The 24011-nt window shown below is 38.4% G+C and overlaps 1 protein-coding gene across 14 annotated transcripts in view; it reads left to right on the forward strand.

Annotated features, from left to right (window-relative positions):
• Nucleotides 1–24011, forward strand: part of LOC114929317 (ELAV-like protein 3) — a 47465-nt gene that overhangs the window by 13647 nt on the left and 9807 nt on the right. For 5 of the 14 annotated variants that reach the window (XM_029300835.2, XM_029300842.2, XM_029300841.2 and 2 more), the window contains exons 1-4: nt 15101–15725; nt 20580–20815; nt 22328–22431; nt 22978–23131. In XM_029300835.2, coding sequence (XP_029156668.1) covers nt 20620–20815; nt 22328–22431; nt 22978–23131 — 454 coding nt within the window. In that variant the 5' untranslated portion in view covers nt 15101–15725; nt 20580–20619. The other 9 variants (XM_029300837.2, XM_029300844.2, XM_029300843.2 and 6 more) reach the window with 5 other exon arrangements.

Here is a 24011-nt window from a genome sequence, read left to right on the forward strand (position 1 = left end):
GTGTACTAGCTTTACATCAAGATACTGTATAGCTGGGTCATCAATGATTCAGTGGACGGAAATAAAAAGTTACACATTGTATTTTTTCAAGCAACATCGAATACTTTGCCATCGAATATTTACGTCAGCGCTAGGTTTAATGTTCGAAGCAACGTCATGACGGTTTGTGTGACACTTTCGAGAGATTTTGATTTAATTCATCAATTTTGTGCGAATAATTTAAATACATATTATTTTGAAGAATCGATAGAAAAATTTTATTTAATTGAAAAAATTGCTCTTTAATAGTATTTAAAGTTTAAATAAAGACAACTTTAAGGGAAATCTTATAAGATTCTGTATATGAAATTTAAATCTCAAAGAAATAACAAATTTTATAATCATTTAAATAATAATTACTTACGAGTAGTTCAAAACTTTGTAATTTTTTCAGTTACATTTATAATTACATTTAGAAATTATAAATGTAACTAATATTATATCTCATATTTTTAAAAATGTTACAAAATTTAAATTAATTATTACATTTATACATTTATACCGAAATAAACGATTACCTATCATGTTCTATGTAATGCGATTACATTTACAAAAGATGTAAAAATTTTTGAAACGAAAAATTAGATAACCTTAATATATAATTAATAGCGACTAAAGAAAGCGAATAGTGTCCGGAAAGTTTATAAAGTTTATTCAAGTTTATGCAATCAAATAAAAATTTCCAACAATTTCTATTATATATTCGGAAAAATTAACGCGAACCATCTTTCACGTTTAATTTTATCCCTTTTAATTGCTGCGTCACGGAATCGTCGCTTAGTTAAAATTCGATAAGAGACGCCTGTTATTTTCGATCCATGAATAATCGCGGAAATCTCAGGTTCTAGATTATTTTGCTGTACCATAAATCACTTTTCGTGACGTATATAGTAATTTGCAACAATTAATCCTTAGTAAATAATTAATAGCGACCGAGAAAAGATATTTTAAATTTAAGGAATAAGGACGAATTTGGTTTATTTCAGCAGTCGTTTCCATTTCAAAATATCAATATCAGGAAAAAAAGGAAAATAAATCGTAGAACTTACCCACTCACTTCATATCACGAATATGACTTCAAGATGCGATTTCGCGGCATAATTTGCGCATACTTCGTCGGCATATAAAAGCATTTGATTAACCGACGAAATTTTCGTTTTCGCGTGAGAAACGGCACGAAAAATACGTCGATGATTTTTAATGTTCCTAGAGCCAATCTTAACTTGTCCGACCGAATGATTGACAGCCGGCGCTAGTCTACGTATTAACACTCGCTCTTTCAGACGGAGCTTCGAACCGGCGCGGCGGTGGCGCGAGATGGGAAATGTCAGGGTGCAATCGAGAGAGCGTGATGATCCTCGCGTGATTCCTCGCACAGCGTATTCGATCGATTTGACGGATCGCGAGCTAGATCCATCGAGAATGGACATGTCCCGCGTGACTTCGAGAAGATCTGCGATAGCGCAGTCACGAACCAGGTCTCGCGAGTCGGTTCGAGGACGATGTACGAAGAACCACATGTATACGTGTATAGATTTACGTACCGGTCTCTTCGGCGTCGGACATGTCGGCGGAACTCGGTGGGACTTGTCGCAGACTGGACCACGCAGACCGCGACTTTGTTCACTGGGCGACTACGTCGCCGAGTCCATCCTGGTTTCCTTGGTTTGTTGAATCGATATGTATACGCGACTCGGACTAGCGCAGTTATCTTGCACCGCAATGTTCCAGATAAATTTTGTATATAGATGAAACTAACTTGGATTAAAGATTCTAGCAGGTTTCACTCGCGATCTAATGTACTCCTTTTCAATAACGTATATATCTCGTGTATTTTGTTCCAACTTATTTATAAAAGAGAAAGGTATCTCTCCTTTGTTTAAATAGCCTGGAAACAAGCTGAATATTTAAAGGGTGGTATTTTTGATTTAACCTTCTGCATCAAACAGTAAAATCTGAGAAACCCTTACACAAACGATAAATTTATCATAAACAATTAATAACGTGAATTAGCTGGAAATTGATTCTTCATCTAAAATAGAATATTTATTTTAAAAATGTATTAACGAGAAGACTTTTTATACCTTCCGTGTGTAATTATCGTTAGCATTCAATTAGAGTATTAATTAGCTTGTGACTTGGGTCGGAAAATTAAACAGTTCTACAATCGTTAAATCGCTAGTTAACAGCCAGTCACATAATTTCCGATTCTCGAGGCTCGTCCGGTCTGTCCGTAATTTCGCAAGTTAGAGTGCTTATGTAATGCCAGGATGAGACGAGGGAAAGATATAGGATAGATACATAATTTGCGTGCATGAAATTCGATCGTCACAAAGATAATGCCGAGGAGGTACATAAAAAACTACCTTTGTGTAACACTAGGGTAGTTCTAGCTAGTCAGGAATATCTGGAAAACCGGGCACGTCAGGGAATTTTATAAATCTAGAATTGTCAGAGAAAAGTCAGGAGATTTTACTATTTATTTGGATTTTTCACATTATTCTCCATTTGTCTCAATAATTGAAAATTTTTTATTAAATAAATATAAACTTTTCCTTGACTCCCAGCACGCTAATTTTCTGTGTTGTTAAAAATCGGTTCATCTACTCGTGTTACTTTATTTCAATGTGTTTGATAAAGACCGAACTAAAAAATTGATATAATATAAATAAAAAAGGTGATTATTTAAATAGTTTATAGTGACATGTTCGTTTCGATTATCGTACATAATGCAGATTGTATAATTGATCAAAATTTTTGTTTTAATTTCCGAACTCCTTTTCATCGTTGACAAAAATATCTCAAGGATTTCATGATTTAATTGATTTATCATACAGATATATATTTGGGAGAGATAATACTGAAAAGTCGGGGAAAAAATGAATTTCTGGTCTTGGAAAATCTGAAAAAATCAGGGAATTTTTTTCATGGAGTCTGCTGGACACCCTGAACACAGCCTCGCTCTTGGATCCGCGCAAAGTCTCATACATCCTCTAAATGCGCGTGCAACACCCATAAGGTGTGCAACCATCCAACCTATCCCTGGCCAGGTTCTGCTCCGGGAGAGGGATGACGATCCGGGCTGCGAAACGACGGAAAAGGGAGGATGTGGTGGTATATACAGCGATTCTCTTCGAGCGCTCCGGGATGACATTTCCGCGAATAATTTCGCAAACGAGATATCGACGCCGCTTATTCACTCCTCCGTTCGCCGTGCGACAAATTTGCGCTTGGAAATGAATTAAGATGTATAGGACGTACGTTTTCCCTTTCGGAGAATTACGCGTAAGTTTGACAGAATAATAGAATATGACGACAAGGGGAATAACAATAATTTTTATTACTCATGTCGATATAAGTTCGAGAATATAGCGTATCAAATTTATAAATAGAATAATTGAATCGAATTAAAAGAACAATAAGATCGTATAATGAAAATAAGGTAACAACATGAGATTTTGTATACTTAATGTGTCATATAAATATCTAGGGAACAATTTCAAACTAGCTATTACAGAGGAGAGAAAAAAGGTACAATTATTAATTAAAAATAAGAAAATTAAACCGCGATATACATTTCTACAACAAAGTTTTCGAAAAATCCAAAACGCGTCGATCGATCCGCACCCTCGTTTTCCCTAGGAATTTAGATAGCCGTGAAGGAGGCTGCGATGTAACGAATTTCCAAAGATAGGATGCAAATTAGATAACGCAGGAGGGGTAATTCCTGTAGGATCCGATAAACCAATTTCCCGTTCTCGGAGGACATTTTTTCTGGGATGTCGGTTAGTGGTGGTAGATATAGATAGTAGTATACTAGTATAAGTAGTAGTAGTTGTTGGCGACGCATTCCCTGGTGAATGCCCTCCTCCGGGCTTTGGCTGGGACCAAACGCCGGGCGAAAGCTCCCCTCGGCGTTTCCCTCCCTGTTTCGCGTTTCCCTTCCACTCGCCGGGAGAATACTGGGGGTGCGCGCGAAACCGGTGGCAGCAAGAGGGACATGGCGCTGCACGGAAGAGAGAGTGAATGACTGAGCGCGGGGGAGATCGATATTCGAAAGCCTCCCCAACCCCCGGCCCGAATTTCCCCCTTCACCCCCGGCGGCCCCGTCTGACGCTGGTTACCCTCCCAGTGGCGTAGGTAGGGGGCGCGCCCGGGATGGAATGGGCGCGCCCCAGGACACTCGGAAGCACAAAGAGGACAAGCGCGCCCGTAAATTATCCGCCGCGCCATCCTCTCTCACGGAATTTATGCGACCTCCTCTCTCTGCGAGAAGGTGTCTAGACTCCTTTGGTGATTAAGACTCGCGGAGTTGGGCACGATCGATCGCTGCCGATCGACGAGTTTTATGCGCGCGCGAGTATCTGTCAACGTCGCGATCGTGACGTGTAACGTTGGCAAATTATTTCCTCAAATTAGAATTGTGGCGTAAATATATATATACTAAAAGAGATTGAGACAGTCGCTACCAGTTGACATTTATCGATATATGTCGAGATTTTCGACATTATTCTCTTAATATATGCATAAGTATGCAAATTTGTAAAATGAATAATTAATTATTTTATGTATATAATACATATAAAGTAACATACACGAAATAACAGTCGCATCGAGTATTAAATTCACCGCCAGATCTTTCGCATAATTTTCAACCGCATGCGTAAAATATTATATAATAATATAGATCATGTTGTTATATATAATAATATACATATAATATTATGTTATTATAAGATCGTATAAATTAAAACAGCGCGTAATTTTTTGAAATATATCATAGTATCTCTTTTTGTTTAAGAAAATTAGAGTTCTCATTAGCATTAAGTAAAGAGATTCTATTATTTATTGTACACGTTTATATTCTGTATTTTTTTTTTTTTGTCGTATGATACATTCAGCCTACTTAAAAAAATTGTCTCTATTCTATATTTCGCGAGGATACGTTAATAAGCAGTATTCAGTTTCCTACGCCACTGGGGCGCACTTCGACTGACCCTTATATGCATACGTGCTATTTACCATTAGATTACACCCCTTGTCTCCCTTGTCCCTTTCTGCCTCACCCCCTGTGACTCTCTCCTTCTCTCGTTCTCTTTGTTTCGCCGCGGCGACTTCTTTGCTCCACACAACGCTCGTCTGTATCTCTCGTATTTCGTAATACCAAAATATACATACAATGTGACGCAAACGAAACCAGTTAGTATATATCGTCGCGTCCGATATTTATCGATTCTCGCCTCTATGACGTAACTCGTTAAAAAATCGTTTGTCACAGGGTTCGCGTTAACGAATATTGTAAATATAGAAGCAAATAAACCTACGCATCTAAAAAAAAAAAAAAAAAATCGATTGGTAGACCTTATATATTCACACTTTTCTTCACGGTTGCTGAATGCAGATAAGGTTGCTGTCACGAAATAAACACGTTCGCCGCTCGCTTTATGTGATTTTTTTTAATACTCCCACATTTGCATTTATATTGAATTTAAATCATTGATATTGCCTTGATAATGCGTAAAGTTCTAATATAAATCTAATGGAGGAGAAACCGATGTAATGATGAATTTACTGCAAATAAGTTTTGTCATAATCTGCTTATACATAATTTTATAAAGTGATATGCCTTGTATTTACTTATGAATCTAATTAAATTTTTTTGTTTGAGTTTTAGATATATTATATAATAATTAATTATCCGTATTAATTTCAGTTAATGATAGAAAAATAGAAAAAAAATGACGATTTGATGACGAGAATTTACTGCAAATAAGTTTTGTCATAATCTGCATAATTTTATAAAGTGATATGCCTTGTATTTACTTACGGATCTAATTATATTTTTTTGCATGAGTTTTCGGTATATTATATAATAATTAATTTCAGTTAATGATAGAAAAATAGAAAAAAAATGACATTAACTCACAGAAAATTGATCTCTCGTCATCGAATCGGAATCTTTCCGTCAATAAAGTCATTATAAACGCTGAGAGAGTTTGAAAAGTGCAGTTTCAGTTTGATCAAACGGAATACGGGATTCGCATCGTATGTATGATGAAATTTGGCCGCGTTTGCGTTACCGAAAAGCCATTTGCCGAGAGAATAAGCGAGCTTTTCCACCCTCTGTCTGACGCTCGCGCTATCCTTCATCAGCCCTCTCTGTCTCTCTCTCTCTCTCTCTATATCAACCCCTCCATTTGACGCGTGCGCTGTACTTCCGCCGGCTATTCTCACCCCTGTCCGTCTCTCACTGTGTCTTTCCCCTTTCTCTCGGTCCCTCCATAATCGAGGCGATGTACGGTTGTTCAAAAGTTCATGTGCACTCATGATATTAATCATGGCAACTCTTCCCGCGAAGATCAGACCGTCGTAACGCACCTCGATCGATCGGAATTGGTCTGCGATGAATGCAATTGATAGGACGCATTGTGTTTGAAAAATTTATTTACTTGAAAAAATGAATAAAATTTTTGCTCTATTCTAACTCACTCCCATGTATCTCTCCCCTTTTTTTTTATCCCCCTTTCAATCCACCGTTGTCAATGGCAGCTCGAAAGTTGGTAGCTATTGTCTTAGAGACCCCTTTCATCCCCTTTCTCTCTTTCTCTTGAAAGAGAAAAAAGAAAGATTGGCGTGTTTTTTCCCCTCTTTTCTATCTCTCTCTTTTACATTTTTTTTTCTTTCTCTTTTAAAACTCTATATATCCTTTTCAAACTAACATTTATATAAAATTTTACCATCACCTTTCGATTTATTTTTCTCGAAGCTTTTTTATACTTTTCTCGTTATTTCTTCTCCTATAAAATATCATCTAATTTTAACGAAATTCTCTTTCCACGTCGACCTCTATTTTTTTTTGTAATTATCGATCCATTCGTAAATATAATCGCAATTTTATTTGTATTATTTATATTTCTAAATTATACATACAACCTCCCGACAATACTCTTCTCTAGAAAAATTTAGAGATCCTTTCTCTCATTATTCTTCATCCAGCATATAAATATTAATTCTCGTAAGACACATTTCAGAGCTCATATACACTGTATCGCCGAAAGGTCTAAATTGAGATTGTTAATTCCGAAAAATACCGAGTACACATCCGCCCATATATATAATGGCGCCGAATTAAAAACTGTTTTGGAGAGGCATCGAACTGAAACCGATCGATGGAACAATTATTTATCCTTCTCTATCTAACTGCACTTATTCGTGCAATGACCGAAGAAGGGGTAGTTGTTTCCCGTAATTCCCAGACCGATCTCATTTTAATCAATAGCTCTCCTCTCTCTCTCTCTCTCTCTCAGCTCGTCAATTATCACGGGGACGTCGCGCGCGCATAATGACTGAAAAATCTGTCTATATAGCCGTAATGTTTGGAAATATGTGCATCGAAAAACGCACACAACCCAGCAACCCCCGACGGTCGGTATGCGGAGACCGTCCATTACGTCTGCGCGAATTTCCACCCCTTTACTACCATCATCACCGATTTCTCCGCGTCGTCCACCCCCTTCGCATCCCTCCCGATCTCTCTTCTCCTCCCTAACTGCTCACACCCATTCCTCCAGCGTTTCTCCTTCACCTTTCACCAACGACGACGACAGCGTCTGCGTACATCGCCGCCAATCTCCCTCGCTCGAGCTTTTTCACGATTCTTTTCGCCCCCGAGTCTACATCCTCCCTCTTCTCACCCCCTTCCTCCCTCTCTCTCTCTCCCTCCCCGATGAGAACCGAGGGTGCAGCCATCAGCATCGAGGGCCGGTCTCGTCAGTTTAGTTACCGCACCACATAAAGGCATTGCGTTGTAGACACCGTTATACCCGCAACATTCTTACTATTTGCTTGCATATATCTCCTAATTTTTCTGACCCTTCAATTCGGCATAAAGAAAAAAATTTTAAATAAAAAAAAAAAAAAAAAAAAAAGAAAGGAAAGAAGAACACTCGGTTCGGTATATTGTTCGTCGTCGTAATAAAAAAGCACGCAGTCGTCGCCGTTGCTGTCATCATCGTCGTCGTTATTGTTCTCCTCTAAACATTCAGTTGTCCCCTACTGCTTTGTCCCGTTCACGTGTTTCGATCGACGTCACCGTTCGTCATCGCCGAGGTGACAACGTCACGAGAATTGTCGCGCGGTGGAGCAAAAAGCAAAGGGAAAAAGGTTGTCTCTCTCGTGAACGTCGTGCGGGAAGATCATTTTGCCGGACAAAATCGGCTTGTCGAAGATTTAAAGCAGAGAGGAGTGACTTCCGCGTTCTTATATCATTTCATTTATCCTCCGACCCTCCGTTCATATCTCGTATTCCCGACTAGTCCTTCCGTAAGGACACTTCTTGGTGTCCCGATCGTTTCATCCATCTCCGAGCAACGCGTCACGATATCTCGAAGACGATTCGGTCGTGGACGAAATCAAATTGGAGTCGATTGCGTTAGAGAGAGAGAGAGAGAGAGCGGTATCGTGAGCAACAAGATCGTCAGCTGGAAGATTCTTTAATCAGCAGAAGAGACATCGGCAAAACGAGAGAAAGAGATAGAGAGAGAGAGAGAGAAAGAAAGAAAGAGAGGGACATATAGGAGAAAGTTTTGCTGGTCGGGGGTGGGAGTGAAAAAGAGACATTAGGTGTGTTTGACGCGCGCGAGATTTGTTTATTTCCTGTCACGAGTTATATATATATATATTGTATACATACATCAAGTGCTCGCAATTATATCCGATCTACGAATTCGCGCGTTTTCGCGATACTTCAATGTCGAAACTCTCATTCGATGTTCGGAAACCGGCTTCCAAGTTGATCGTCGCGCAATTGTCGATTCGGATGTTTCAAGTCTCGCGTCGTTGATAGAGAAATTTGTTGAAGAAATAAAAAAAATTTGTACAAAGTTATTTATTACGGGAATTACACGCACACGCGTTTCAAATCGTGGCCGGAGATAAAAGGAGTTAAATTTCGAGAGAGGGACACGTATAAATAGAAAAATAAAAATAATTAAGTAAAACCCACCGTCGTTCCGTTCTGCGCCCAGATATCGGCATCCTCCAACCACTGATTTTCATCGTTAACCGGTATGTTCATTTGTTTCTTTACTTTCTTTATTTCTGTGATTTTTCACAAATTTTTATCTCATTATCGTTATCTTATTATCTTGTTATATTATTGTTGTTATTATTGCCGTTATAATTATTGACTATTCATCAGCGGATCTGTGCACGTCCATCGTGCATTAGACCGATCTTTACGTATACGTTCGTCCTCTGTACCGGAGATCCTCGTGCGAGGAGACTTCCGGTACCACTTAGGTTGACCTTTCCAAAAATTCCCTGTGGTGCTCCCGTGTTCGCAATTTATATATTGATTATATATCTATTTTCTGATTTTTTAGACTATTGTATCATTATACATATGAATAAACAATTTTAATTAAATTCGCGGAAAGTTTATAAAGATTTTCAGATTGAAGTAGAATAAAAATTGTATTTGTTAGAAGCAAAAATATATATATTAAAATTAAGGTTTTATCCTATACAATTTTCTTTCGTAATTAATCGCGATTAATATTTCTAGAATAAAATGATGTTACAAAACTATAGAGTAATTATAATAGAAATTTGTAAAAAATTATAAAAAGTTATTGTGTCATTTTATAAATGATTAAAGTACAAAATTGTTGTATATAGGGTATTTGATTATGATGTAAGCTTGCGTGATTTCGTGCAAGAATCGTGTTTGGAGATAAAAACTTGTTAGACTCCGGGACTCATTAACGGGTTGCCAAGTTGTTGCATTTAACGTCGATCAGCCGCCATAAGCATCGCGAAACCATCGCGTCCAGCAGCTGACGCTTACCACGGCGCAATATTGTGTGTGCACCAGATCGCTCTCTCTCTCCCTCTGGGCGTGGCACCAGAAAGCGACTGTCGCGGGAGCACCACGTCGCAATACACATACGCACATACACACGCACGCACGCACGCACATACACATACATACATGCACACGCAATACGCATACAACTTCCTGCTTCTCGATCCAACCCCTTATCGATCCCGCAGCGTACCCCGACCGAAAAACGGCAAATTGAAATAGCTCAGTAGCAAGGACGTCGAGCTTTCGCGATGCATGATGAAGCGTCAAGCAGATCCGGAATGGAGCGAGGACCGGCGGCCCTGCGGGTCCTTGTCGAGGACAAGCAGGATGTCTCGAGAGGGACACTTCCGTCCGCGATGGCCTCGATTACAATGGTGCGTGAGCCAAAAAGGGGGAGAGTTAGGCGATAAAGCCGGTGAAGATCGGTTTGATATCGCTTCCTTTTTTCTTTTTTTACCAGGTTGCTATTAGGTAATTGAACACGGACGCCAGATTAGATTTCCTACTCTTTGGGACAACACGAATCGCATATGATGAGATTTGTTCGTACGAACAAATTCGAACTTCAAATCTCGTACATGTGTAACACACATCGCAAATAGATATTTAATAATTAAGCATATATTTTTTAAGTATAATTTTCATATCCATATATGTATATATAATATTCTCGAGCTGAGCTCGTGCAAAGGACAGGGAGAATGAATGAAAAGTGTGAGAGGAATCGATCGACAACGATCGATTTCGTGTTAGCGTCCGTGAAATTTTCGGACCGGCGCCAAAATATCAAAGATTGGCCGCGATTTTGCAAAGGGTGGTTAAAAGATGGTGGCGAGAATCACGAGAGACGGAGAAAGAGACAGAGGACTGGGGAGAGAAAGAGAGAGAGAGACTAGGTCTGGTTGGGGAACCTCGTATTGATCGCTCCTGGGTCCATGTGATGCGCCTGCGTTTTACCACGGGGTAAAATCGTAGCGAGGGTAAACGAGAGACGAGTATGAGAGAGCGAGAGAGAGGGAAAGGGGGTGAGAAAGGGAATGGCGGAGAGAGAAAAGCGTATATATATAATATATATATATATACATATATATATATATATATGTATATGTATGTATATACATATATATCGGGGTTCATATACCCCCAGGATAGCTGCAATGTTCCATCGTGCCACCGACCAATCAATGCTTCTCCGCGCTTCTCTGTCTATCTCTCTTCGATGCTTCGTGTGTGTACAATATTGCCTTGTAGAAACGCGCACATATACGCATTTGATGTATGCGTATCGCGCGCGTATGTATATACGACGTAACATGTTGCGGGTGTATGACGACCACGTAATCGTGTATTGCTCGAAATATAGGAAATATATAATAAATTTACGCGATCGCTCGCAAAACTTGTTTGCCTGGTAATGAATTTACATGGTTATTGAAAAATTAATTTATCGTGTCTCTGATACTCTGGTTCGATTATATACGCTGAATTTAATTATGTCCCGCGAATCTTGAATTTACGGACAAATAAACGGAGAGAAAGGAGTAATTTGCATAGTCTTTTCATTAACAACAAGTTACTTTTAAGCTAGTCTGTTGTAAGATATCTCATGATATATTCAATTTAAACTTAATTGAAATTAAACGTAAATATCAGTCATTATTATATTAAATCGGTGATTATAAATTTCAATTATCTGTGACTAATGATGAAAAGTCACTCATCGGGATTTTAATTAATGCACACACTTCATGCTTTACCGATGATTTTTTCCCGCAAAAAATGAGCGAGAAATTAAGCTGATATAATCTTGGCGTTACACAACGTTGCACGAATTAATGAATCTTCTCTAAGAAAAAAAAATTCTTCGATATTTCAGCGCAAAATTTTAGTTAAAAAATTTAAAAATTGGAAATAATTCTCGAACATTTAAATCTAAATATATTACAAATAGAAAGTTTTCTTCTGACAATGAGACTTTAAAATAATTTCAGTTGATAAGTGCATTATATTATATACAGGATTCAAATAGCGAAGTAAAATGACACAGAATGTCAAAGTTAAAACTATTTGTTTTTATCACATTTAACAAGCTATTACAGAACTTGTGCGGTATCTCTAAATACTTTCGCTAATCCATAATCACGGATGTTAAAACTTTCTCGCTAGTTGCTATCTATAGATATTTACTTGCACGCGTTACAAATAAAAAAAAATTAATCTAATCTCAAGAACGCAGTCATTATTTTTTTCTGCAAACACACAGCAGATTCTTATTATGTATTTATATTTTTAATCATTCGATCGATATCAACGCGACTAAAATATCTTTACCGATCTATCATGTTTATATTCTACGGTTTTCACCGTAAAAACTCGATGCTGCATGGTAAATGTTAAAACAAATGATATAAATAAGTTATTTTTGCACTGTCTGAAATACCACAATTATATATATATATATATATATATTTATATTCTCGGGCATGCATGTAATTACGTTTTACAGGAATAGAAGCTAAAACTATCTCGTTTTTAAATCAATAAACATTTTGCTATATTCACTCGCCAGTGTTTCTCGGTACTTCTAAATAACTTTGTTCTACCGATGTAAGGCCAAATCGATTTCAAGTCGGAGGTATCGACGGAATCTCGTTAAGGGTTCGATGACCCCGAGAAAAAGTTGCCGGACGGAATTATTGTTCACGAGGTATAGAGCCCCGTATTGAATTATACTCGTGCCCGCCGTGCCAGATCGATGATGCCGGGGGTCTACCCCCGAAAAACGTAGCTTCGACAGCTGGATTGTGACTAAACTAAAGAGGGTGAGAGGTCTGCGTTTGTCGACAGGAATGATTCACGGGTTCGCCACGTGACCGGTGTATTTTTCGCATTTTTTAATACCCCGTTGAATAATCCTAGTATTTGTCTCAAACACAGATTGAATATTTGCTTAGCTATTTTTAGCCTAACGTGTAGACTGCAATGCGGATCCGCTATATTAATAGCCACAAATGAATTTAAATCAACATCATCATATATGATGAATAATTTTGTATTTATTTTGTAAAAGCGCAAAGTATGCAGTCGCATAAAAAATTTAATGGTCAAATATTTCTTCGAATATTTAACAATAATTAATATTATAGCCGCGTTGGGGATATAAAAGATTAGATCTTTTTTTTAAGTCAGTTGACCGGTTGAATGGTTTAAAAAGAGCTCACGATTTCGAGGGGAATTGCATGCGCGTGCAATAATACGTACGTACGTACACGTACATATGTACGTTGCTTTTTTTTCTGCATATGCCCGGCATCTGTTGTTAACCGTGCCCTAGTCTAAACTTTATCCCCTTTTGTTCTCCACCTTGACCAAACGTTATAGATTCTCCAGTGACGATGCTCGGCATTAGGTATGGTCATGGGCGCGACCCGTGAGACTTCCTTCCATTCTTTTCCGCGATCGCATTACAAAAGTGCCGGATAAATCTCAAAGGATTTTACTCTACAATGTGAATTATCTTTGCGAATTAATTTGTTAAGACGCGGATCAGAGAGACGCGAGTGGAGCAGCTTTTATCCAACCGTTTTCAATCTCGCTTTCCCAACTCTTTCGCGTATTTTGAATAAAATTATTCTATATATTTATTCCATTTTCATGATCGGTCGTGTCACAATATTATATTATTCCTTCGTAAAAGTACGTATTCCGATGTTCGTCTCGATTAACATTTGTTGCGCTTCGCGTGGCGGAAATAAATTTTCGAAAACATTGCTGCACACACGCAAACATCATTCATTGGCACCGTAGCCAAGTCTTACTCGGTCCGTTTCGTCAGAGACAGTGTTATAATTTCAGGCCGTAATCATTTTGGAGACCGACCGGCTCGAGCTAAGATCAGGGATGCAGCTACTTTGATTCGTTTCCCGCGATTACAAGCTTATTCGAGCTCGCAAGGGAGAAATGTGGTACTTCTCTCGCGAAATACGGAATGTAGATCAAATTTTATTTTTATCCAAGTGTATAGCCGCAATATCGCGATGTTCGACGTAGTTACAATTAATTGGATCCTTATACGTTGTTCATGAACGAACAACTCTGATTACTTGTATCAAACGTCTCGTATTTTTTGTTTCTTTTAATTATTCTTTGAAATAATTTTGTATATATTTACGATTACAGCGATATTATTAATTCATAGGATTTTTTCTTCTTGACATATGTATATTTTCTGATATTTATCTAGGATGATTTTTTTATATATGATATCGTGCAAAGATTGTACGGGTTTCCGCGAACTTGTGGTCAAGTACGGACGGTGTAAAAGACGAGAGGGAAACCCTTATCTCGATATGATATCATAGTGCGTTGGGAGGGTCAAAAACCTTGAAGGGCCAGTAAGGGAAGCGTAGTTGAGATTTGAAGTATGTACATGCACCTTCCCTTTGTTCAGAACTGGGTTGATGAAACTGGATCGAAAAAATTTGCAATTAAACGCAGACTTTGCACGTTAAAAAAAGTTTTCAGTTTCTTGTCATATATTATGTAATACTTGGGTATCTTCAGTTTTATATTAGGATATATATGCATTTTTTATTTATAAAATTATATATATATAATGTATAAACATTTTTTTATTATGTATATATATATATATATTTAATGCAAGGAATGTAATGTAAGCGTCATAACATTTACATCAAAAATTCTCACTAGAAAAATAAAATACATATATACATATCTATTATTTTTCTTGCATTAAAGTTATATAATAATAAAAAAAATGTTTTACATTTTCCGCTATTTAATAAAACATTTAATAAGTTTACTTTGACACGATTCGATCTGTCAAAATCACGTAAAATAAGTTGCATACGCAATTATTAAAATATAATCGCATAGCAATCGCAGAAACCGCGAGCATTCCAATCGGTAAGATAGAAAAATAATGAAAAAAATATTTGGAAATCAGTGTCATTAATATATGCAAGCCTGTGGAAATTTTGGCGACGCGCGAAATCAGAATCGGGGCGAAAACGAATCCGCGATACGCTCTCGCTGTGCGCGGCGTCGCGTCTATCCGTAGGCGCAGTCGAGCGAGTCTCGTCTCGTCTCGTCTCGAGGCAAGCGCAACCGAGCTCGGCCGAGGACGGCCGAGGACGGCCGAGCGTTCGCGAGCCGCCAGGCTTCGTCGCTTCGCGGCGAGCGAGGCGTCTAGTCTCTACGCAGCCTCCGCCCGTGTCGCGTCGCGTCGTTCTTTCCGTTTCCTTAGTCTAGTCTGTTTCGAACTTTAATTTTTCTCGGCCGCCTCTCGCGCGTCTCTCAACCCTTCCGTTCCCGTCCGCGAAACGAACGCGCGCGCGCGCGCGCGTTGATCATACACGCATTAAATATATTCGCACGCCGGCCGCAACTCCGATCGCGTCGCTCTCCACCCCTTCTCCCCCTCCACTTGTACACCCCCATTTTCTCTTACGCCGAAAGCACAGCCACCCGTCGTCGTTCGATGTCGATACGCGACCGTAGCCCGTCACGAAGTGCACCGAGGACGGTCAGGCGGTGTGCATAAATGCCGGTTTACGAGGGCTCGCGCCGTACTTTTCTTTCATTGATTTCCCCTTCCGTTCCGGGCGGTGGTGCGAGAGCAGTAGCGTGATAACAGTGCACTCGGTGGTGTGAGAACGATAAAAGGTGCCGAATCAAAAAGGCCGACTGCTCGTTGCATCGGTGCTCCGTTTCGGTGTGCGACAAAGAGAGGAAGGACGAAGTGACAGGTCACGTCGATAGAAAGAAAACAAAAAGAGAACGACGCTAAAAGCAGGTACTAAACGACAAATTATTCCTTAAATTAGGGTCGAGCCGGGAGTTCAGGGAGCGCGAGAGCGCCCGGGGAAATGCATCGATTGTTGCGAAGAGAGACAGAGAGAGAGAGAAAGGAATAAGGATACACTTGTCGTCGCTCGCGTTCCCGAGATCGGCGTCTCGAAAGCACGTGTCATCGCCTTGCGTCTTCATCTCGCAACCCCCTTCATTTATACCCTGCGTATACGTGCGTGCGTGCGTACGTTCTTTTCGCGTCTCTCTCTCTCTCTCTCTCTTTCTCTCTCGCCGCAACTCTGAAACTCGCCGTCTGCGTTTACGCGCGCGCTCGTACTTGCGTATATATACGAGCCGCTTTTTCGCGCGGGAGGGGTCACCCTCAGAAACGCGCGCAGGGGCGGCGCAGGAAGGGGGCTCTCATAGAGAACTCGCCGGGTGCGAGAGAGAGAGAGAGAGAGAGGCACACAGGGACCGAGGAGCCGCGCTCGTATTGATCGGCCCCGGCCACGCGATTTTCACGATCCGTCGCCATGGCCACCTGGCCACCGGCCGAAGATCGTATCTCGCGACGTACGTGCTAATCGAACTTTAACCCGCGAGGCCGCTCGTCGATTAGACGCTTAGGCGCAACGTCCGTCCTTGGGAGTCTCGCGACATTTCTCGGCCTACAGAATTTTTTTTTTTTTTTTTTTCTACTTTATATACGAATATTCTTCCGTATGCTTTTCGGTTTGTTGAAGATTAGTTTTAATTTAATTTAATACGACTGATTGATAATTTGATTATTACTGTATTTCGATTATTAATAATAATTGTCGGATAATTCGAATGAATAGTGTTGTTTAACGAAAAATTATAATTGAAGTCGCAATTCAGGGCAGTTATAAAATTCTTGTATATACGATGATCTAAATAATCGGATGTTGTTATCTCTTGCCACGCGATAGGGACGCTGCTAAATTGAAATAACAAGGTAGCATTTACCAGAATAAAACGGTATTTCCGTTCTATCGATTTCGCCAGATCGATAATCCCGGGCTGTTTCGAAATAACTCGTCTAGTTTCCCTTCGTAACTTCGATATAAGACTCGCAAAAATGTTATTTATATAATTACTTTTAAATGACACCTTATACTTGTGAAATCTGACAATATACATATATACGTGCACAAGTATAATCAAACACACATGTATGTAATTTCAATCGAAGCGTACAAATATAATACACAACAGCTTTTAGAAACTATTTCGAATTATAAACCAATTTTATTAAAAAATTGCATAAAATTCTATTATTTAAACTATATACTGTTTAGCTCATTATGAAACACACGATTGATTTTATATTAAAATTGTTTGATCCCCCGCCGGACAAAATCCCTTCGTAGGGCGCGTTTCGCCGGCATTATATCCGGAGTTTCATCGGAGGGTTGCCCCTCTCTTTCGGTGCGTGCACTTTTGCGCGTGCTCGCGTATTCACGTCCATTGTCATCCGATAATGAGCGGAGCGGAGATACATCTAAAAATTGGATCGTTGCCGCGCGAACTTTCCCGACCCGCGACAATGTGGCCGGCCAACTCGGCGGCTCCTCTTATGCCTTCGGTATTGTCGGGTCCGAAAATATATCGCGATGGCGAACGCCGAGCGCGGATCGATACCGAGGAAGATGCCGGCTTACGATAAGCGGCACCGCGACTTTTCAGCCTTTGTGAGCGGCGCTTTTATCGCTTGCGTTCGCAAGCGAAGGGAACTCGAACGAGAGAGAGGCAAAAGAAGAGAATAATCAACTGTTTTCTATTTGACAGAGTTTGTAAAGTCATTCCCCGTAAGACGCAAAAAGTAACTAACATCAAGCTTCGAGTTCTGGTTTTTGTCTGCAAGTTTTTTTTATTAATTTTATTTCAGAAGAATTCATTCGGAGAAGATATGTCCTAAAGTTTTTTTAACAATGTTTAATAGATGAATTTATTATCAGCCTTTCTCGAAATTTCATACATCGGACGCGTTGAAGTAATTTGAGATTATCTGTCGATGATTCACGCTTGAAAACTGACAATGAGTCGTACTTCTTTTGCCATAATGTGTTTGCAAAGTCATCGTATCCAAATTTATATGATCAAGAATCTCGAGTATTATCCATTTTTTCAGTTAGATTCTTTCACCACAATATTTGCGATTGTAAATCAGTTTTCTTTAAATAATGTAAATCTCTTGTATTTATACAAATTCCATAAATTTTTTTACTCGAATAAATTGAGAAGCATCTTTCTCAATTTTATTACAAAAATTTAAAAAAAGTATGACAAATTGAATCGAAAGGCTGTTTAAAACAGTATAAATTATTTATTTATTATCAACTACAATATATATTTATGATAATGTACACAAATTTTTGATACATATTCATTTAATCGTTTCTATATATTCGCGAGATACAATCTTTTTAACTTGAGACTCGTATGCAAATTAATAAGACACGTCAAACCGCTGACCATCAATGCATTCAATGCATTACACGAGGGAAGCATGACATATCGCCGTCCTGTACAATCGTACTTCCACGTATGATATCGTACATATTCAGTCCATTTCGAAAACTCGAAGGCCGGTCATTCTCCGCACGCGCATAATAAAAGCTATCTGTTACCTCACGACATCACGGACAACTCGTTTTAGGGTAGCCACGAGTCACAGAGAGAAGGGAGGCTTTAAGGACAGCTGATCGTTACGCAGGAAGGAAAAAGGGAGAGGAGAACAGAGGCGCGTGTAGAGAAGGGAGCTTAAAAAAAAAAGGAGAAAGAGAGGGAGAGAATTAAAATATACGGTAGCTCGTGCCGACTGATAAATGTGTCGCCGTAGCTCTGTGTGTGTGTGTATATATTTCGCCTTAACTATGAACACCATAGCGTCACCCTACAGTAGCCACAGTAATCCCCTTCCTCGCTCTGCCTATCTCTTTTTCTCTCTTGTTCTCTCTTTGCGCCCTGGTGTCCAAGTGTACCGGGTGTATCACTCGAAAAAACCGTCTGGATCGTCCCTGATCGATCTTGGATTCATGGGCGTCCGCAGAATTTTTCCCAGCAGGGAGTATAATTAATTTTTTTGTTTTCTTTATTTTTTTAATTTTATTTTTTATTTTCATTTTTTTATATTAAATATGTAAATAAATTTTAGTGTTTATTCAAAAGGAAAACAAATTCTTAATTTTTTTACTGATTCCAAGAATTGGCAAATGTCTATAGACTTGGATTTGTCAATAATTATTCTAGCTTAACTTGAAATTATCTATTGTTATTTTTTGCGTAATTTTTGCAAATTTTATGGAGAATTTTATAAAGCGCATTTTATTGTATCTAGTTGGGAAGTAATTAAAATTCGGAATTAAATTCTTCCTAGACGGATAATTGAATGCTCTTGTTTCATTAAAGACATTTGTCTCGACATTTTTATGTTAATGTATTTTCATTTTGAATTCGCATTTTAGTAACGCGATTTCAATTATAGATATAATTCGGAATTAATTGCTTCTAGATGGTAATAAGGTTCTGGATGGCCAACTGCTATTTAAATGCATAATTTACTCAGAAATAGAGCGGGTGGTGCGCAGAAAGCATTTCCTGCTTTTAATTTATGTGTCGGCGAACGAAGGGTTGTGGTTAAAAGAAATTAATAATTCTGCCAGCTCAATGCCATCTCTTTAATTCTCTTCAAATCTCGAATTAAACTTTACGAAAGATTCTTGATATTCAGAAATCTTTTATAACAATCTACTTTGAATCACCATGTATGTAAGTTTATACAGCACTCGGTGTGCTTCGTAGGATTTGGACTCGAAAGGGTCTCCAGCTCTTTAAATGACAACGAACGAGGGTCGTCGGCCCTTTTAAATTATCCGAGCTCCTATCGAACGTTACCCCAAAAGTTCTTCCAACCGTCGTTCGTATTCCCTTTTTTTGCTGGTGTATTTGGAAAGTCATCGTACGTGCAGATTTACACGATCGAATCTCGAGTGTTACAAATTTTTTTCAGCTAAATTCTATTTTCACAATATTCGCAGTTAAATTTTAAATTTCATTTTTCTAATCTGCACAAAATAAAACTTATTGTATTTTTATATCTATACAATTCCATACTTTATTGTATTAAAATTAAAAAGCATTCTTTTCATAAATTTAGTAATTATAAAAAATAATTACAAGTTTGTTTTTTTTTTTTTTTAGAAAAAGTTAAGCTATTTAGATCAATAATTGACGAGACGATTTATTGATTATCATCTCCCTTTTCATGTTAATTATTATGCAATACATGTACGAGAAAAACTTGTTTGATTTTTGAATTTTTCAACTTATAATAACTGTAATGTCAAAGTTATAATAATTCGCGTCAGTTTTACTTTATAGAATAAAGACACTTATTTTTTTGTGCCGAGTTCATGCGAATAGATTATACAAAAACTCGAGGCCACACACACTGGAGCTTTCAAATGTCAAAGAACGTCTTGTGCATCATTGTTTTGATATTACACGTTTTTACGTCCTTCAGTATTTCGTGTTTACATCGGTGGTGCTATGTAATTTCTTCCACTTGCGACGAACTCGCTGTTTCAATATTTTGAAAGCGAAACTTTCTGGAATTTCTTTTAAAGCCTATAGTGAAATATGCAGACTCGGCGATATCATATAAGAAATCCGCAATATATTTAAATATGTATCGATGACAAACATTTTAACACATACAAGTATCTGTGTTTATATGTGTGTGTGTATGCGAGCTGTTAATATTATTATTATTATATAATTGCGATTATTTATCTATGTAGATTGCTCCAATGTGGTGTATGTGTTCTACTTGCAGATTTCGTACATAGTTAGAGACGATTCGTTAGAGGATTGCAATGATGGCGAACGGAATGGACACAGTCGTACAACAAAACGGAGGATCTACCCTCGGACAGACCTCGCAGGAGGAGTCGAAGACGAATCTCATAGTAAATTATTTGCCGCAGAGCATGACTCAGGATGAGATTCGTTCTCTGTTCTCCAGTATAGGCGAGGTCGAGAGCTGCAAGCTAATCCGTGATAAGCTTAGCGGTAAGCATTCTTATTGTATCCTTTCTTTTCGCGTTAAAGTGTTTAGACTCGAGTCGACAAACATTAAACGCACCGTCTATTTTAAGATTGATGTAAATTTAGTTTTGAGTTCGTTGTGAGTTCTAATCAGATGTGCGCGACGTATCGATATTATAGCAAAATTTTGAAAATTCAATTCTCGTTTTCAAAATGAACTTAAATAATCCTCGACGTTTCTCTTTTTATCGTGATTTTCTTGATTTTTTTATTCGTATAATCAAGTTTGATTAGATCAATTTAAAGTGATACAAAGATTGCAAAGTCGTCGTGCAAAATGAAATTTCGAACATAATAAAATGACGAACATATTTTTAATTTATATCCTCAAGGAGAATGACTTTTTTTTTTATAAAATGATCTTTTTTTGTATTTAATTCTCGAGTACTGCGCATATCTACTAACTCAGTTTGCTTATATAATGCTATCCATAAATTTCTGATCATTTTGCGCAGCCCATATTCGTATCGATCCATCATATCGGATATGCATAATCTTAACGTAATTCGGACCCCTACGTGCATGCCGGGTATATTCCGTGCAGTGGCAAAGACGAGCACGTGTATAGATGTGCGACGCTATTTCGAGCCGCGCGAAGAGAGCGGGGGCGGCGTTTGGTTTGAAGATTTGCCGCTTTATGCTCGACCTCACCATCACGGAATCACAGTACCGTGCCACGTCGTTCGTCGCCACGTACTAAACGTCACATTCGAGACATTTCTTTTCTCGTTTTGCTGAGAAAATCGCAATTAAATTTTTTTTTATATTTTTCGTCCTCAATCGTCAATTCGTTCTCCATTGAGAATACAATTGACAGTATCATAATGAGAAAAATTTGCTACAGCGAGTTTTGTTCTCAGATTTATTTTAATAAAAATAATATATAGAATATAATTCATAATGTGCCAAAAAAAATTCCTAAAGTAATAATATTTGGTCAAAAATTAACCTTTTGATATATACGATTTATTGTTAGCATTAAGACATTTTGCAGAATAATAAAAAGGAATTGATATTTTATTTTATTCCCCTCGCGCGGAAATAAAGCCAAAAAATAATTCACTCGCGTATTCTCGCGGTGCTCCGATGCTTCAGGCATTTCGCCAACTACTCGTTGATATATTTGCCACTCCGCCATTCATAAAATTGATTTCGACGCGTATCGAGGAAATTAAAGTCGGCATTACGCGTTCCACTATTTCTTCAATGCGATTCTATTTCAGCTAATAGATAGTCGCGACGAGCAGCAAACTTTGAAACTCGTTGGTAACCGGGAGAGAAACGGAGAGAGGAAGTTTAATCGCGTTAAGAGCAAAAGCTATCGAGACGACGTCGGCGACGAAATGTTTCTGTCGCTTCTTTGTCACGAATCATGTACACGCATAGCTCGTATTGATCAATCTATCTGTCGAAGATAAATCCGGTGTCACGAAATATATATACGAAATTTATCGAGCCGCGTGTCTCTGTTTGTAGGTCAGAGTTTGGGTTACGGTTTCGTCAACTATCACCGGCCTGAAGATGCCGAAAAGGCTATAAACACGCTCAATGGTCTTCGTTTACAGAACAAAACCATCAAGGTGAGTGGAGCCTTTAAAATTAATATCTTTTATTCAATATTTCTCCCTTGCGTAATCTTCGTAATAAAAGGAATCCCCATCAAAATTTTCGACAATAGTTCAATAATTTCTTAAAAGATTAAAATCATCATTATATCTCTTAATTTACAACACAAAAAGTGATATTAATATAGAGATTTGTGTCAATGTAATTTCGAATTCAATATTTTTTTTCATCGATATATTCGAAATAATCAATAATCTATTTTTCGATTGTCGACTGGTTTGTAAAGCGATCTGTCCGATTTCTAGAATGCTAAATGCATCTAACGCGAGCGTGTAAGACGGCAATGCAGCAATATAAATAGGTTGGCCTGGATTCGGTTTTATCGCGCGCGAACAAGAATAAAGCGATGATAATCGCGCGAGAACGCATTTTTTGTTCTTACTCCGAGCATATTTCGGCGACATTTATCTCTCGCCGATTAATTCGCGATTATTAATAAGATTGTCGCGGAGGCTGCAAAGCGATATTATATTTCGGGACGCATTTTGTTTCCCTTCTAGGTATCGTACGCGAGACCGAGCAGCGAGGCGATCAAGGGTGCGAATTTGTATGTCAGCGGCTTGCCGAAGAATATGGCGCAGCAGGATCTGGAGAATCTCTTCAGCCCTTACGGCAGAATTATCACGTCGCGAATACTCTGCGACAACATCACCGGTAAGTCCCAATCATGCAAATCAGTCTGTCGATTTTTCTTCGCGAGCTTCCCACAGTGGATTTTCATTACGAATCAATCGTCATTTTTGTCAATTTTTTGACAATCTTGTCAAGTTTTCGATCGCTTGTCAATTTTTCCATTTCACGCGAAATGAATTACCTAATAGGTATATGTGTAAACAAAAATTCGACAGATCGTCGCACGTAATTATCATGTAAAATATTTCTGTGGTTTGTCCGGATTTCTCTTATACCGGGTTTTTTCATCGAGTCAACTTAAATTCGACTTGTTTCACTTGTTTCTATTTTACCCTGAGGCGAAAATTTTCGCACAAGAGTAAAATCGATGTATCTATATTTAAGACAGCGACGAAATTGGAAAAAAAAATTATACATCGATGATTTTAAATGAAAACTATGATGCGTCCAGATCCAGGTGCGTAGGCCATGGGGTTAGAATTATTTGTAGGGTGGGTCGGTGCGCCACATAAATGATAAAAACAACGAAAGTGCGAGTAAATAAATAATTCGATGAAATGTGTGTGATAGCGATACAATAAAAATATTCCAAGCAAGTGAACGAGACCGTAACCGTATCAGTTTCACTTCATTATGTTTTCTTTCGCCTGTACACACACTTTTTCACACGTTTTTCCTCATTCAAAGAGCACAAAGCAACAATTTCACGAGTACAGCTTCGCATATATATGTATATATACATATATATACATATGTATACGCAACTTTGTTCTCGAAGGGAGCTATGTTCATCTACCGATGAATACCGAATCAAGTGTCCCTTCCCGAGTTATTTCTCGCTTTTAGTTGGTCCTTTCTGGATACTTAATTTGCATTTTTAATTTATCTGTTGCAAACGCCC

Source organism: Nylanderia fulva, unplaced genomic scaffold (genome assembly GCF_048542155.1).
Source record: "Nylanderia fulva isolate GAGA-0341 unplaced genomic scaffold, ASM4854215v1 Scaffold14, whole genome shotgun sequence".
Lineage (NCBI taxonomy): Eukaryota > Metazoa > Arthropoda > Insecta > Hymenoptera > Formicidae > Nylanderia > Nylanderia fulva.